Here is a 14,200-nt window from a genome sequence, read left to right as displayed (position 1 = left end):
TGTGTAGCTATAGATCTTTCTAGTATATGGAGAACAGGAACTTGAAGACCCAGGAGCGTTTTGGATGCATCCCCTTTTGAGGCTCAATGTATACCTCTGTGGCTCACCTCCCCACCACACCCTGGGCTGGGGAGACTTCAACTCAACTGAATTCTGATGGGCGCCCCTCCTGACCCACCTCCAACCAGAAGAAGAAAAAGGAGCTGGAGGACAACATGGAATCAAGTATACATTTTAAAAATTGTTTAATGGAACATAAACCCCTTTAGAAAAACATTCAGCTGGGTGATAACACCCATAGAAAAAAACACCAATCGTGTGTTGATCTTTTTTTTTTAATTTGGCATTTGTTATTTGCATTTATATTAAAGCAAAGTGCATCTTTATTTTTCTTGTTTATACACATTGCACAATACATAAATAATGATGCTTATAAAACGTCTTTATATTTACAAGTAATAATATATTTATATATAACATAAAATACATTTTTTTCTTTAATAAATCTTTTTTTTTTTTTTCCAGGTGTCCTTTCTCTCTCAAAGCACTACAATGCTAAATTTCCAATGAGAATGCTTCTCTTGTTCATTTAAACCTTTGTAGTTAGAAAAATAGCTTATGTTAAAGTCTAAACATGCTCATTGAGCTAAGAACAGTGTCAAAGTATCATACGAGTGTATGAGTTTGTAGGAGAAACGAAAGAACAGTTAGGTGTCAGCCTAGGAGGGTACCTTGGGTTCTGATGGACCAAATCCTTCTTGGTGGGAAGCAGGGCTGCAGGGAGGTCTCCTGCCAGGCCACGCCCCCTCGCTGGTCTAACAGCGGAGCTCAACACACTGTCTGTGGAGAGGACCACAGTGCTGAGCTGGTTTCTGAGTCCGGGAAAAACCTGATGTCACCGGGGCAAGGGAGAGGAGAAAGGGCCGAGAGGGCACAGAATGAGCAATACTGTGATGGTGGGCTGCCCCGGTGGCCCTCGGAAGCCCATCTCAGAGATATCCAGGAGCAGAGGGCCAGAACAGAAAGACACTATAAGGGCGGCAGGGTGGCAGAAGAGGCCTAAGACAGGGAGGAAAACAACTGGTTCTGGTTCAGACTCTAGCAGGGTTGCTTCTAAGAAGCCTGTGGACAGGCCCGTGTCCTAGGAGGGGAGAGTGGTGGGGCTGGGGCTTCCCCGGGCTGGGACAGAGGCTGGTTTCTGGCAGCTGCTGGGACACCCACCGCCAGCTTGCCCAGGTACTGACTCTGCCCCACTGAGCATGTCCAAAGGGCAAGAGAGACACAACTTGGGGCTACAAACTGCTCAGCTGGGGACATCCATAAAAAATACAAAGAGCACGCAATTTCCCGCATCGGCCGTCATGCACACACATGCACACGGACTCACACTCACTCACTCACACGTACACTTTTGACAAGTGAAATGATGACCCGAAAGTTAAGAGACTGCTTCCCATTCATACAATGTGTTTGGTGGTGGTCTGCTTTTGCTTCCCCTTTAATATTGGGGTGTCCTGCCAACCATACCCCCCTCAGAAACCCCAACAATTCTTTTCATAAGCTATTTCTCGAAGAACAAAACAGAACATAAACAAGAATGACAGGGGGGAGGGGGAGGACAACCAAAGAGTTTGCATGAAAAGCAAGCACTCGGGAGGAAAACATTAGCAGCAAAGTAGTTTGAATTGTGGCCTGCTCGGCTCACGTTCTGTCCTCTCCCCACGCGGCTACCGGCTGTTGAAGATGACCTCCAGCCAGCACGGGCAGCTGCTGATGAACTGGCGGGTGTAGCACTGGCCCCAGCCCTTCACGAAGCTGATCTGCACGGTGAAGCCAGTCCACGGCTGCTGCATGAACTCATGGTCGTTGGGCCGCTGCAGGCTGTACGCTTTCTCGTAGTCAAACGCCTTGATGGAGAAACCGGGGAATACCTTGTGTACCAACAGCGTCCTGGAGTCAGGGTTGTCCAGTGTGGCTGACTTGATGAAGATGGGGTAACTGCTGCGGTTGTACACCCACACGCCATCCACTTCCCGCGTGAGCTGGATGCCACAGCCGATTTTGCTCCGCACTTTCTGCACCAGCTGACTCTTGTTGTCCGAATTGAGCTGTCCGAGGCAAAAGCCATTCCCCTGAGGTAGATCATAAAAGATGTCCAGGGAGGGCTCCTGGACACAGTAGAGCCTCCCCACTCTCGTCTTCTCCTCCCAGTATGCCACCACGCACCAGTGTGACCGATCCCCAGGTTCCAGAAGAAGTTGGGAATCTACAAAACAAAATGATGGACATCGTTGGTGGTGAAAGGGACTGGCCATTTCCTTGGCCTCCTGGAATCAAGACATCTATGTGCACACATGCACACCCATAACCAGCTCGTCTCTCAGCACAAGACAAAAGGAAGAGGTGATGATGGTGGTACACGATGCTGCAAGCTCTATCATCCTTCCACTGAAATCCTGATTCCGCCGACAGAACAGTCCTGCATTAAGCACGGGGCTCGCTGTGTGTCTCTTTCCTCCACTCCACCCATCCTGTCTGGGACCCAAGACACCAGCACTGTGAGCCCACTGGGCCAAAGGAAACCTCGTTCTTACAGACCACAGAAGCCTGGGGATTCTAGGTCACTTGGCTGATCCTGGTTTTAGGGCTAGAAAGGGCCTTAGGGATGGACTCAAATTACAGACCTGAAAACTGGATGGAACCTTGTAGGCCAGCCGCTCCAGGCCCTTGTCATCCTGACCAGGAACCTAGGGCCCTGAAGGCCTGTCATGTGGGAACTGGCTGATGACACAGCCAAACCTAGAACTCACATCTCCTGGCTTGAGGTCCACCTACTATATGGTCTTCTCTGTGTTTCTTACCCAGTCTCAAATCAGTGCCTTGATCATAAGAAAGGTTTATCTGGTACAAACAGGGGCTTGCGGCGGGGTGGGGGGGGGGGAACGGGACAAAAACATCTATCTTCCTAACAGAAAAATAAGCCTCAGTACGTCTGCAGCAGCTCTGTACACAAAGGGTGAATTCATGTCAAAATGCCAAATCACAACGTGCAGGTTGGTATTAATCCAGACGACCTTAACAGCTTCCTCCAGCCCAGACAGAGGATTATGTGTCTAACATGGTTATGACCATCCTTGAAGTCCCCTCTTTGCCAGCTTCCCCCAACCCTAAAGCCCCCCCTCCCTCTCCACCAGCATGTAGACTTTGCACAGCACGACTTTGCACAGAGCCATGCTGTTCTTCCTCAAGCCCTCCCCTCTCCTTCCTCCCTCTGGGGAAGCCCCACCCCAGCTTTCCTAGACATGGTTCTTCCCACAGGCGGCCTGGGAGACTGGGGTGACTCTGGCGAGGGGATTTTCTTAAACAGGCCCTCCAGGTCCTTTAAAAGGGGGTCATGTGGAGCGCAAGGGAGCCCCAGTGGCTGTCATTCTGACTCCTCCTTAAGCTGAAACAGGCGCGGTAGGCCTCAGACAGGGAGCCATAAATTTCCCCAGCTCAGCGGGCCTGCAGGAACACTGTGGTTTGTGGTGGCAGGGTGGAGACCGGAAGTCTTGTATTTGTTAACAAAAATGGGGAAAGGCAAGGGGAAAAAGAAGAAGGGAAGGAGCCCAGCAGCGGAGGCCTCAACCTACCCTCCCTGTAGCCCTGGGGTTCTCACTCTCTGGTGGCTGGTGGGGGGCACGAGGATGGGGTTGAGTGTGAGGTGTTTTTTTGCAATGACTGGGCTAATAGAGTTGTTGGTAATGGTGGGGTGGACTGGAGGACCCCCGGGTCCTGCTGCCCAGGCAGACTGGGTAACCCCATGTGGCTCAGCGCGCTACCTCCTTCCAACTTTTACAGACATGTTGGAACCTGGGAGGCAGTCAGCTCCATTAACTTTTTTTTTTCAAAGCAGCAGCCAGACTTGGATTGAGGTGTCCTGTGAGTAAGTCTGTACAAATGTGCACACTGCGGCTGGAGCCATGCCGACCACTGAGGCAGCCGCGGACACATGCTGAGGGGCTGTCCCCGACAGCCCAGCCGCCTTCTCAAGTGCCTGCCCCAGACAGCTACACAAAAGGGGAAGCTTCTGGCTCATTCCTTTCCCTCCATCCCCACCCTGCTGAAAATCAACACGAGAAAGCTGGCCTGCCACCCTCTGTTGTACCCATAAAATACAAGTGTGTGTGTGACTGTGTGTGCCACCGAGTGTGAGCACTTACAGGAGTGTATTACATGAGTGGATGCGTGTGTGTCTGCGCACGCGCGCACACACACACACAGAGGAACATATGGAAAAACAAGAGAGGGATGTGGGCTCCAAGCAGAAGGTGACTCATCAGGCATTAACTTGTTTCTGCAATGTATCCATCAACTGCTAATAAACTCGTGAGCACTGGCAATCTCGGAACTTTTTGCAGAGGGCCTTCAGTTCTGAAGATTACACCAAAGACCCACAAAAGCAAAACCAAGCCCACTGCCATCAAGATGATTCTGACTCATAGCAACCCTGTAACAGAGAACAGCTGCCTCCATAGGGTTTCTAAGGCAGGTAAATCTTTACAGAAGCAGACTGTCACATCTTTGGTGGGTTCGAACTGCTAGCCTTTGGTTTGCAGCTGAGTACTTTACCCACTGTGCCACCAGGGCTCCTTAAAGACTTACAACACCCATGGGAGTAGCATGCAAGCTCAGTGGAAAGGAGAAAGTCCTTTTCTGGGAGGCACAGGGTGTCTGCCCATTTTGGGGAGAAGGAGGGTATTTTGAAACGGAAGAAGCCCTCACTTACTATCTAAACTCAACAACAAACCTGGCCTGGACATGGAAGACTCAGGAGACCCTCAGTGGAGCCTCACAATACTTTGTTTCATGAGACAGCCCTGCTGAAACTTGGCACCAGCTAGTGGGAAGGAGGAGGAGGAGGTGGTGGTGCGGGCTGGATGGGGGTGTATGTGTGCTGGGATCGAGTTGCCCCCATGCTAGGCCGGCCACCTAGAACTGGGGTGGGGGCCTCAGGGGCAGACGAAGCTGTGCAGGGGGCTGGGCCTGAGGTCAGCTGGCCTCACCCCAGCCCCAGCGGCGGGAGGTGGAAAGGGGGAAGCATTCTGGAGGGTTTCTCTTTCATCTGTGCAGCCCGCCAGTCTACCCAGCAATTTGCTGCCAGACATCCCCTGGAAAAAGCCTTTTTTCTGTTGAGGTTAATGGCCCAGCCCAGATAAACGGCAACGTGTGGGTGTCCCTGTGTGCGAACAAGGTCCCTGAAAGCCTGTCCAGTGCCCTAACCTTTCACAGCAAGACCCCTGCCTGCTCTTCCCTCTCCCTTGGCCACTTCAGGCTGCCTCTGCTGTCACCCAGTGGCTACTCACCCACCCACCTGAAATAGCAGCTCCACTTTCCACTTCCTGGACTACTTCTGAGCACAAAAACATTTTCTTCTGGAAAATCATGTAGCAATAGTGGAGCCCCCTTTAGCCCTAGTGTTCACATCACACCTTCTGGGAACCCCATACCCACACCGCATACCATGGTATAAACAGAGATCCCCTACTTTGGCCCAAATTCCCCACCACTTGGGCCTCAATTCTGGGAACCACTCAGCATCATCTTCAGAGAAACAGGGTTCCCTGAATTGGGCCCACAGCCCTCAAGAGTCTCCTCACAGAGGTCTGTGGACGCTTAGCTTCTGGGAGCTTCCCAGGGCTGCAGGGTTCTCACACAAGAGAAGTCTCAGTCATTACAAGGGCCTAGGCAATGGTTTAGGTTAGGAAGGGAGTCCCTGGGTGATGCAATCCATTAACGCACTCAGCTGCTAACCTAAAGGTTGGAGGTTTGAGTCCACACAGAGGTGCCTTGAAAGAAAAGTCTGATGGTCTACTTCTGAAAAATCAGCCATTAAAAACCCTACTAAGCACAGTCCTACTCTGACACACACACAGTTACCCATGAGTCAGAGCCGACCCAATAGTCACTGGTTTTTTAGGTTAGGAAGAGTTACAGAAGCCGGACTTCTTCAGCTTCTTAATCTTTGTTGCTGGTATTTAACCTCCCCCCCGCCCCCCCCCCAAATCCCAGTCATCTAATTAATTGCCTTTTTTCCAGTATTTCCAACAGAAAACTGTACACGGTCTTGTTTTAAAACTGCATGTGTTCACTTTAAAGCATCCTAAAGAAAAGCTGTGTTGTAAAAAGCTAATCAGATGTCTGGTCACATTTCTTTTTTTTTTTCCTTTTTATTACAGTTTAGGGAATTTTTGGATCAACACCAGAAAACTGCTGAATCTGCCTAAAACTCCTTGAAGGTATTTTCCCCTTTCTTCCCTTCCCCCATTTCCCTTAAAGCATAAAGTCTACCCTTTAAAGGGAAGGGAAGGTGGGAGCTGAGAAGGAAAGGACTTTGCCCTTCGTTTGCACTGGCATTAGAGAAGACCACTTAACAAGAGTCTGCTTGCTGCCTCCCACAAAGAGTTATTTAATTACCCTGGGCATGAATGAACAGACCAGACCCTTCCAGAAGACCAAAGGCTCATGAATGAATCCCTCGCCTGGGGTCTCAATGGCATGGGTGACCAGACCTCAAGGCCACATTTTAGGTAAGCAAGCAATTTTTCCCTTTAATTTTCAATTTGAAGGTGTGAGGAGATGAGGAAAGGGAAAATGGCAGGGGGGTGGGGGAGGCCAAGTTTAGTGCCTCAATGGTACCATTTCTGGACTCCAGCTATGTATAAAGTCAACCATGAGGCCAGGGTGGCAGAGCTGTTCCGAAAACACCCAGTAGGATACTGAGTACATGGACGTGCACGAGAGTGGGTCCAGCTGGGCCTGGCTGTGTCCAGATACAGAGATGGTACTGATTGGGGGGGGTCCCTGAGACCCTAAACTTCAGGACAGAAACACACTTGAGAAACAGAACCTGTATAGAGCCCAGCAGCTGGTGTACACTGAGGTCTAATGGGCCCGACTGGTTGAGTACAAGGGAGGCTAGGGTAAAAGACTGGGGGCGGGGCGGGTCTCAACCTGCTCTCATCTCTGTGAGGCACTTGAATTATAATGGGCTATTTCTCTGCCAGAGCCCAATAGGCTCTCCCCAGTGGGCCAGGAGAGCAGAAGGCTAAGGATGGAGAAGTCAGGGAAGAGGGGGAGCCTAGGCAGAAATGGCCTCTCATGCTGATTAGGACAAACAAAGAGCAGAAGGCGTAGATGCAGAAGGCTTAACCCGGCCGTCCTGAATCACAAACATCACTATACTCGTCAGCAGCAGGTCCAGGGTCCTCCTTCCCTAGGACCCAGGCGCCACCAAAGGTTGCCTCATCTTGTCCTTCCCCTACCTCAGACATCTCAAAGGTTAACAGCACCAGTCTACCCTGCTCCCCACCCAGGTCACGAAACTGGCTGTCCTAAGATCAGCCAGCCACTGAGATAAGAGGGCCAGCCCCGTGCCAATTTATCCAATCCATTCTCACCCCCCCCAAAAATCTCAATTAGCAAGGATCCTTGTTGGGTGCTTGTTTTTAAGAGGTAAATGACTGAAAAATAAAGCAACCACCACATAAAACTTGTTGAGGTAGGTTCTGGAGTCCGCTTCAATCTTCCACACTTAGAACTTCACCCAGACCATTTCAGATTATCCCAGGGCTCTGCCAAGGTCCTTCAGCAACCAGGTAAGGCAAGACAGACAGCTTTAGGGTTTAGAGCAAGTTACCACCACCCAAGCTCCTTCACCAAATGGATCAGACAATGAATTCTGGTTGGTGGAAGGCTGGACTGAGAAAGTTGTATTATTTTTATACCTCTGCAACATCTCCACATAGGTGGCTAGATTTATGGGTGGGCAGAGGTGCCTTAGAGTCTTCCTTCAAAGGCTGGTGGTGTTCCCTCATGTCCATGGACCCAACCCTGGGTGAATTCTGGCCATAGTGCAGGCATGGCACACCACCCCCTGAGGTGAGCTGACAGGGGAAGAGGCAGTCAGACACACAGGTTCAAATCATCCCTCTGCCTTGTACCTCCCATGTAACTTGCCAGGTGACTTAACTGCATCCCTAAAAGGGGCTCACGGTGCCGCCTCATAGGGTTGTGGTGACGACTCGATATAAAAAGTGCCTTAGCTTATAGCTTGTGAGCGCTCCACTGGGGGTTGGGCTGGCTTAGACACTTAGGAGTGTCTTCTTCGGTTCTCCAGCTGCGCTAAAAACACCAACCCATCACCCATTGCTGTCAAGTAGATTCTGACTCGCGGCGACCCTACAGGACAGAGAGGAACTGCCCCAGAGGGTTCCCAAGGCTGTCATCTTTATGGAAGCAGGCTGCTACATCTTTCTCCTGAAAACACTGACCACCGTTCCCCCCTTTGCCCTCACGCATTCCCCCAGGTGGGGGAAAGGTTCTGGGCAAACAGCTATACTTCATGAGCATTTCCCTATATACCAGGCTTTGTTCTAAGTGGCTCATAACAATCCCATGAGGTTACATACTATTACCAGCCTTGTCTTCCATGGGGGAAACTGAGGTGCGTGTCACTTGCCAAAGAACAGAGCTGGGACTCCAGCCCAGAGCACAGGCTGGTGCAAGCCGAGGGTAGGCAGCCACCTCAGGCCTCTAAAGCCACCAGTCCCCAAGGGCTCCTCGCCAAATGCCTGAGGAAGAAACCAGCATCCTCCACAAGACACTTTGGAAATGCCACGCCTACTTCTAGAACTGAGCACAGGTCCGCCCTGAGTCCAGTCTCTAGGCTCACTTGTACCACAAAGCAGAGAAGGGATGCAGCCTCTTTGCCGGCAAGTTGCTTTGTGACCATGGCCAAGTGGCTTGCCCTCTCAGAGTCTCAGTTGGACTTGTCCATAAATACTATGAGAGTGGGCAAAACGGCCCCAGGTGTCCCGTCCAGCCCTGACAGTCTCTGGCTTCACCCAGTGACTCACAATGTGCTGGGTCTAGTATTAAACAATGCTGGTTCCATTTATTTTTACTACCTTCCAGAACGGTAAGAAAATCACTTTGGGGCACAGGGCACTTTTTTTTTTTTTTTTTTGCATTACATTTGCAACAATACTACTACTGCTAATAAAACCAAAAGGAAAGGAGATTTTGAGTCAGAACCAAACTTTTTTTAATTTTGAAAAGGTACAAACTTGCATCACTGACCTCAGAAAAAAGGTAGGTGCCCAAGAGGGGGCCTCCTTAATCACCCTCTTATTTCCACGGTCCGCCAGGCTTGGCGCCTTGACATTTCTCAGGCATTAAGACCCTCCCAGGTTCCTGGGTGTTGCAAACAGATTGCGCTGGACTACTAACCTAATGGTTGGTGGTTCGAACCCACACAGGGGTGCCATGGAAGAAAGGCCTGGTGATCTGCTTCTGTTAAGATTACACCCAAGAAAACCTTATGTGGCACAATTCTCCTCTGCATCACATAGGGTAGCAATGAGTCAAATTCAACGCAAAAGCAACAGGTTTGGTTTGGTTTGGTTTACCCTCTTCCCCTGCAAACTCTCCCAAGCTTACAAATTTGGCAGGGCCTGATGCAAAATCTGCCACAGATCCTGCTAGTCAAGAAGGCCGATTTGTAGCTGTGTCCTTACAGCCAAATTATGAGTAATCAATTACTAGAGCTAAAATTTACTCCCCTGCTCCTCAACCTGGCCCCACCCCACCCCACCCCCCCGCAGAGCCCCTCAAACATCCAAGCCTGAAGCCCCCAGCCCAGGTGCCCCTTCTAAGAACAGTCCTTTGCCATCAGAAAACATAATTGAGGGTAGCACAAGGCAGAGGAGGGAAGCCACACAAATCAAACGCTCCTGTCTGTCTCGCCAGTCAGGCTGACGCGGCTTCCTGTGCCCCAGCGTTCAGCCATGCAAATTATAGTGTACCCAGCGGCCCGCCTGCCCCGGCCAGCAGTCTGAGGAGGCCAGCTCTGCCCGGGCTCCAAGAGAGGCCTCAGAGGAAGGGTGGGGACTCCCGACCTAGCCAGCTCCATTCATATTATTTACAGTAAATAGGCCTCTCTAATGATTTCTCAAGTTGGAACTTCAAGACTCTTCCACTTCATTACGCCCCATACGGTTCCCACCGTTTCTCCAAAAATAGCTCAAAAGCTGTCTTCAGAAAGGGGGTTCCGCTGTTGCATGCTGCACACACACACCTGCACCCAGAGTCTCCAGACCTGCATGGCATGACCTGCTTGCCTGCCTTCCTGTTGGGTAGGGCCCTGGCCACCCTAAGAAGTCCACTCCTAAGAAAGCACAAGAGGTATGACAACCAGCCAACCAGGAAGTCCATCAATGTCCAAGAGGAAGTCCAAGGCACATCTCTAATTGAACCTGCCTACCTGCCACCTGGAGGGAATTCAGAAATTCCCCAAACTCCCTAACTGGGTTCCTAACTGGGGATCCAGCACTAAACACTGAATAATACACACACTCACACAGAATCCAACAAAAGAATCTTCTATAAACCACCGAAAAGTCCCCCATTTTCTTCTTTATACTGACCACTTGTAAGTGTGCTGGATACATGTTAAAAATCTTAATATAAACCAGTCTGAAAAAGCTACATACTACACGATTCTAATTATATGACATTTTAGAAAAGGCAGAAACTACAGAGACAGTGAAAAGCTCCGTAGATGCTGGGAGTTCAGGGTGAACCGGGGAGGGATGAATAGGCGGAGCGCAGGCAAGCTTCAGGGCAGTGAAAATATTCTGTATGGTTCTGTAATGACAGACACGTGACATTATGCACTTGTCAAAACCCACATAACTGTATGACACAGTGAGTGAGGCCTAATGTCAACTATGGACTTTAGTTAATAAGAATCTATGGATGTTAGTTCGTCAATTGTGACAAATGTACTGCATGAAAGCAAGATGTTAATAATAGAAGGAACTCTGTGGGGAGGGGAGGGTTAATATGGGAATTGTCTTATTTTTTGTAAACCTAACTACTCTAAAAATCAAGGCCTATTTTTAAAATCTTAATAAAAATTGGTGCTAATAATCTAAAATTCCATAAGGACAAAACCCCCAGAGGTACGGGACAGTTTTGCTTAGCTTTGCAGGTCAGGATGCTCTGTGTGATCAAAGAACACCTCACTTTAATAAAGCCCCTGGCTACACTGACCTCCAGGTCCCCGAAAGGTATTAAAAGATCCAGAAGCAGGCCAGCCCTGCCCCCACCCCTCCCCTGCCCAGCTCCAACTCTAGAGAGTAGGAAAACTGAAGGAGAGGTGGAAAAATACAGGGAGAAACAAAAGTTCTTTTCATCTCGCCCCTACCCCAGCTCCCCTTGTTCCATAACAATTATGAAAACTGTTTGGACGGGATGGCATTTTGAACATTTACTGCATTCCGGCCAATAAATTCCTGCCCAGGATCTGATGGGAAAGCCTCCTTCTGGTGAGCTCCTGTGCTCCCCTCCCCCGCTCGCTCCCAGCCTTCATTCCGTCTTTCTTTACAACCCAATCCCTGGGCCTGGCCAGGCCAGGGCTGCACTGTACTATAGGGAAAAACAACCATAGGACAGACTGGAGACAGTGTGCAGACTGGAAAAGTTAATCATTACTTCTGTCTGCCTCCGTAATCTAATCTCTCCGGCTTTGACACACTCACGGTTCAGTCATCCTGGCCCTTTCACCCCCAAAGCACCCAGGACCTCCTAGGCCCCAGGCCTCCCTTTCCCCCCGCCCTTCCACCCCTGACCTCTAGTCAGGAGGCCAAGGGAGCAAAGGAATGAAAGCCCCCCCGCCCCGGCCCCCAATCCTGGGGCTGGAACCACAGGCCCCTGGAGTCCCACATACATGGTTGGCAGCTCTGCTTGCTGTGTGCCCCAAAAGTGTTCAGGAGGCCTCGTATAAAAGTGGGCTTGGGTCGGTCCCAGCACCGCCCCTCCCCCACCACCGTTCCTTATCCACACATGAACACAGACACAATCAGCGCCCCCCTCCAGCCCACCCCACCCCAGAGCTTACCCTCAAGCCCACCCAGCTTCGTTCAGGGGTTGACAATAAGCTCCCCTGCCCCATGTATCTGGTCTATAAGATACCCAAGCCAAGGAAACACTGCCTTCCCTGATGGCCCCCTGAGTACCGAACCAGAAAACATAAAATAAAAAGCCCACTGCCATTCCGACTCATGGCAATCCCATGTGTTACAGACTAGAACCTTCCCATAGGGTCTCCTCGGCTACAATCTTTATTACACAATCTTCTTTATGGAAGCAGATTGCCAGGGCTTTCTTCCATGGAGCCACTGGATGAGGTCAAACCACCCATCTTTGGGTCAGTAGTTGAGGAGAAATGGTTTGCAGCACCCAGGGACCTTTTCCTGAGTACAGGGTTCCTGAGTGAGGGGTTCCATCCCTGGGCTTCCACAAGGCTATGGCCCCCTGGAAACTGTAGATTTGCAAATCTGCGAGTTGTCACATGTATATGCATTTTCCTGGGGAATTATTTCTCAGCTTCCACCCCTTCTTGAAAGAGTTTGCAAGCCAAGAAACACCAAGAACAATCATCTTTTAATTTTAGAATGGAAGAGGCCATTGGCTACCGCCACCTCAACAGGGGCCTCATTCCTACACCACTAGCTCAGACCAAAGAACCAAAGATCACAGATCACAGCACATGGGAACAGCAAGGGCCCTGGAAATCAAGTCCATGCTCTTTATTTTGCAAATGGGAAAACTGAGGCCCTGGAGACAAAACTGACTCACCTAAGGCCATGTGGCCAGCAGGTGCTGGAGCCCTCCACCCTCCGTAGGAGAGCAGGCTGGGCCTCAGGGACAGAAACCGGAGGATGGTTCCCTCCCATTTTAACTCTCTCCAAGCCCCTCCTGAGACTTGGAGCTTTGAAACCACTGCAGCTCCGGAGATGACACCATGCCCCATAGTCTAGGGTTTTCCCCAGGAAGTACTCCCCCCTCAGTGGGCTGTTCACTGTGACCCCACTGAGCTAGAGATGGGCCCATCTATTTTTAAGAACTGTACTGTGCACTCAGAAAATGGTGAGAACTCAACTTTTGCTTTTCTCCCTCTTGGTTACTAATTAACAAAGGTGAGGGGCAGTGCTGGCTACGAGGCTGACAAGGTTCCCAAGCGCTTTCCGAGCTGAGCAGCTTTTTATGACCCTTTCTTGCCTCAGACGTCCACTGAGCCTACTGGGAGAGGAGACATTTCCAACACTGAGTCATGAGAAGCAGTGGAAGGTGGGGAAGAGAGACAGGGAAAATATAACCTCCAAGTGGCTTTTCAGCAAGCACCCTAGAAAATGCAGAGAAAGTAAGTCCTCCAAGGAGCACAGTCGTGTCTTGGCATCATGTTGTTTTTGTTCCTGCTGAAGGACAGTCCCAGATGACACTCCGCACCCCCAACCCCCAAGATCAAAAAGAAAAAAGGCAGTGCAGAAATGAACAAACCCTTGAGCCACCAACAGTCACTAATCTGGTTATCTGAGATCTCAGCCTTCTGTCTGAAAGACAGCATCTCCCAGCTTTGCAAGATGAAATTGGAATTGGGACCAGTTCTTCCCCTTCTGCCACGGATCAATCTCCAAGCCAAATCCACTCTCATGGACAGCCTTTCCTTGGGGGGGCAGTGGAAGGCTGCCGCCAAGGACCAAGAGGATTACTGAGGGAGCTCCACCAAGTGCTGGAGTCATCGATGGAGAAAGAGACAAGGGCAGGATAAGCGTGAAAATGAAACACCTTCCTGCTTGCATATTAGATTACTTGGTGTCAGCCCCAAACTGGGTGAGCCAGGGGCCCACACATGGGGCTGAGACTTCAGAAACGGGCTTGAACATCCAGATTTATAAATCAAAAAGCCAGGGTTTCATCCCCAGAGGGTCTTTGAGTTACAAAGGGAAAAGTCAAAAGCCTGGGCTTTGAAAGCATCCCACCTCCCCTCTGGCTGTCAGGACATTAAATAATGCCCTTCCGATGTTCCGCCACCTTCTGGCTGCGGTTCCCCTGAAGAGCCTGTGCTTGGGCCCTCACCTCCGCTCAGCTCTGTGCCCAGGTACAAGAGGTCTAGATGAGCAGAGGGACTGGGGGGTGGTTATACGCGTACCTCCTCTGCTGCCGCTCTTGCTGTTATCTCAGTCAACAACTGGGGCTGGGGCTGGGGCAGGGTGTGGAACCAGAACTGAAGAGACAGACCTCTGTTTATCTGCAAGCGTGGCTTATCTCAACTCTCAACAGACCACAAAACCAAAGCAGATGACAGAGAGCTCTG

General features: G+C 50.4%; 1 protein-coding gene across 2 annotated transcripts in view; it reads right to left on the bottom strand.

The window, feature by feature from the left end:
- Positions 1 to 429: 429 nt before the first annotated feature.
- SMAD7 (SMAD family member 7) overlaps positions 430 to 14,200 on the bottom strand; it is a 30,451-nt gene continuing 16,680 nt past the window's right edge. For both annotated transcript variants that reach the window (XM_064294542.1, XM_064294543.1), the window contains exon 4: positions 430 to 2,266. In XM_064294542.1, the coding sequence (XP_064150612.1) occupies positions 1,728 to 2,266 (539 nt within the window). In that variant the 3' untranslated portion in view covers positions 430 to 1,727. The remainder of the gene's footprint in view (positions 2,267 to 14,200) is intronic.

This window comes from Loxodonta africana, chromosome 11 (assembly GCF_030014295.1).
Source record: "Loxodonta africana isolate mLoxAfr1 chromosome 11, mLoxAfr1.hap2, whole genome shotgun sequence".
Lineage (NCBI taxonomy): Eukaryota > Metazoa > Chordata > Mammalia > Proboscidea > Elephantidae > Loxodonta > Loxodonta africana.
This window is presented reverse-complemented; position numbering and strand designations above follow the sequence as displayed.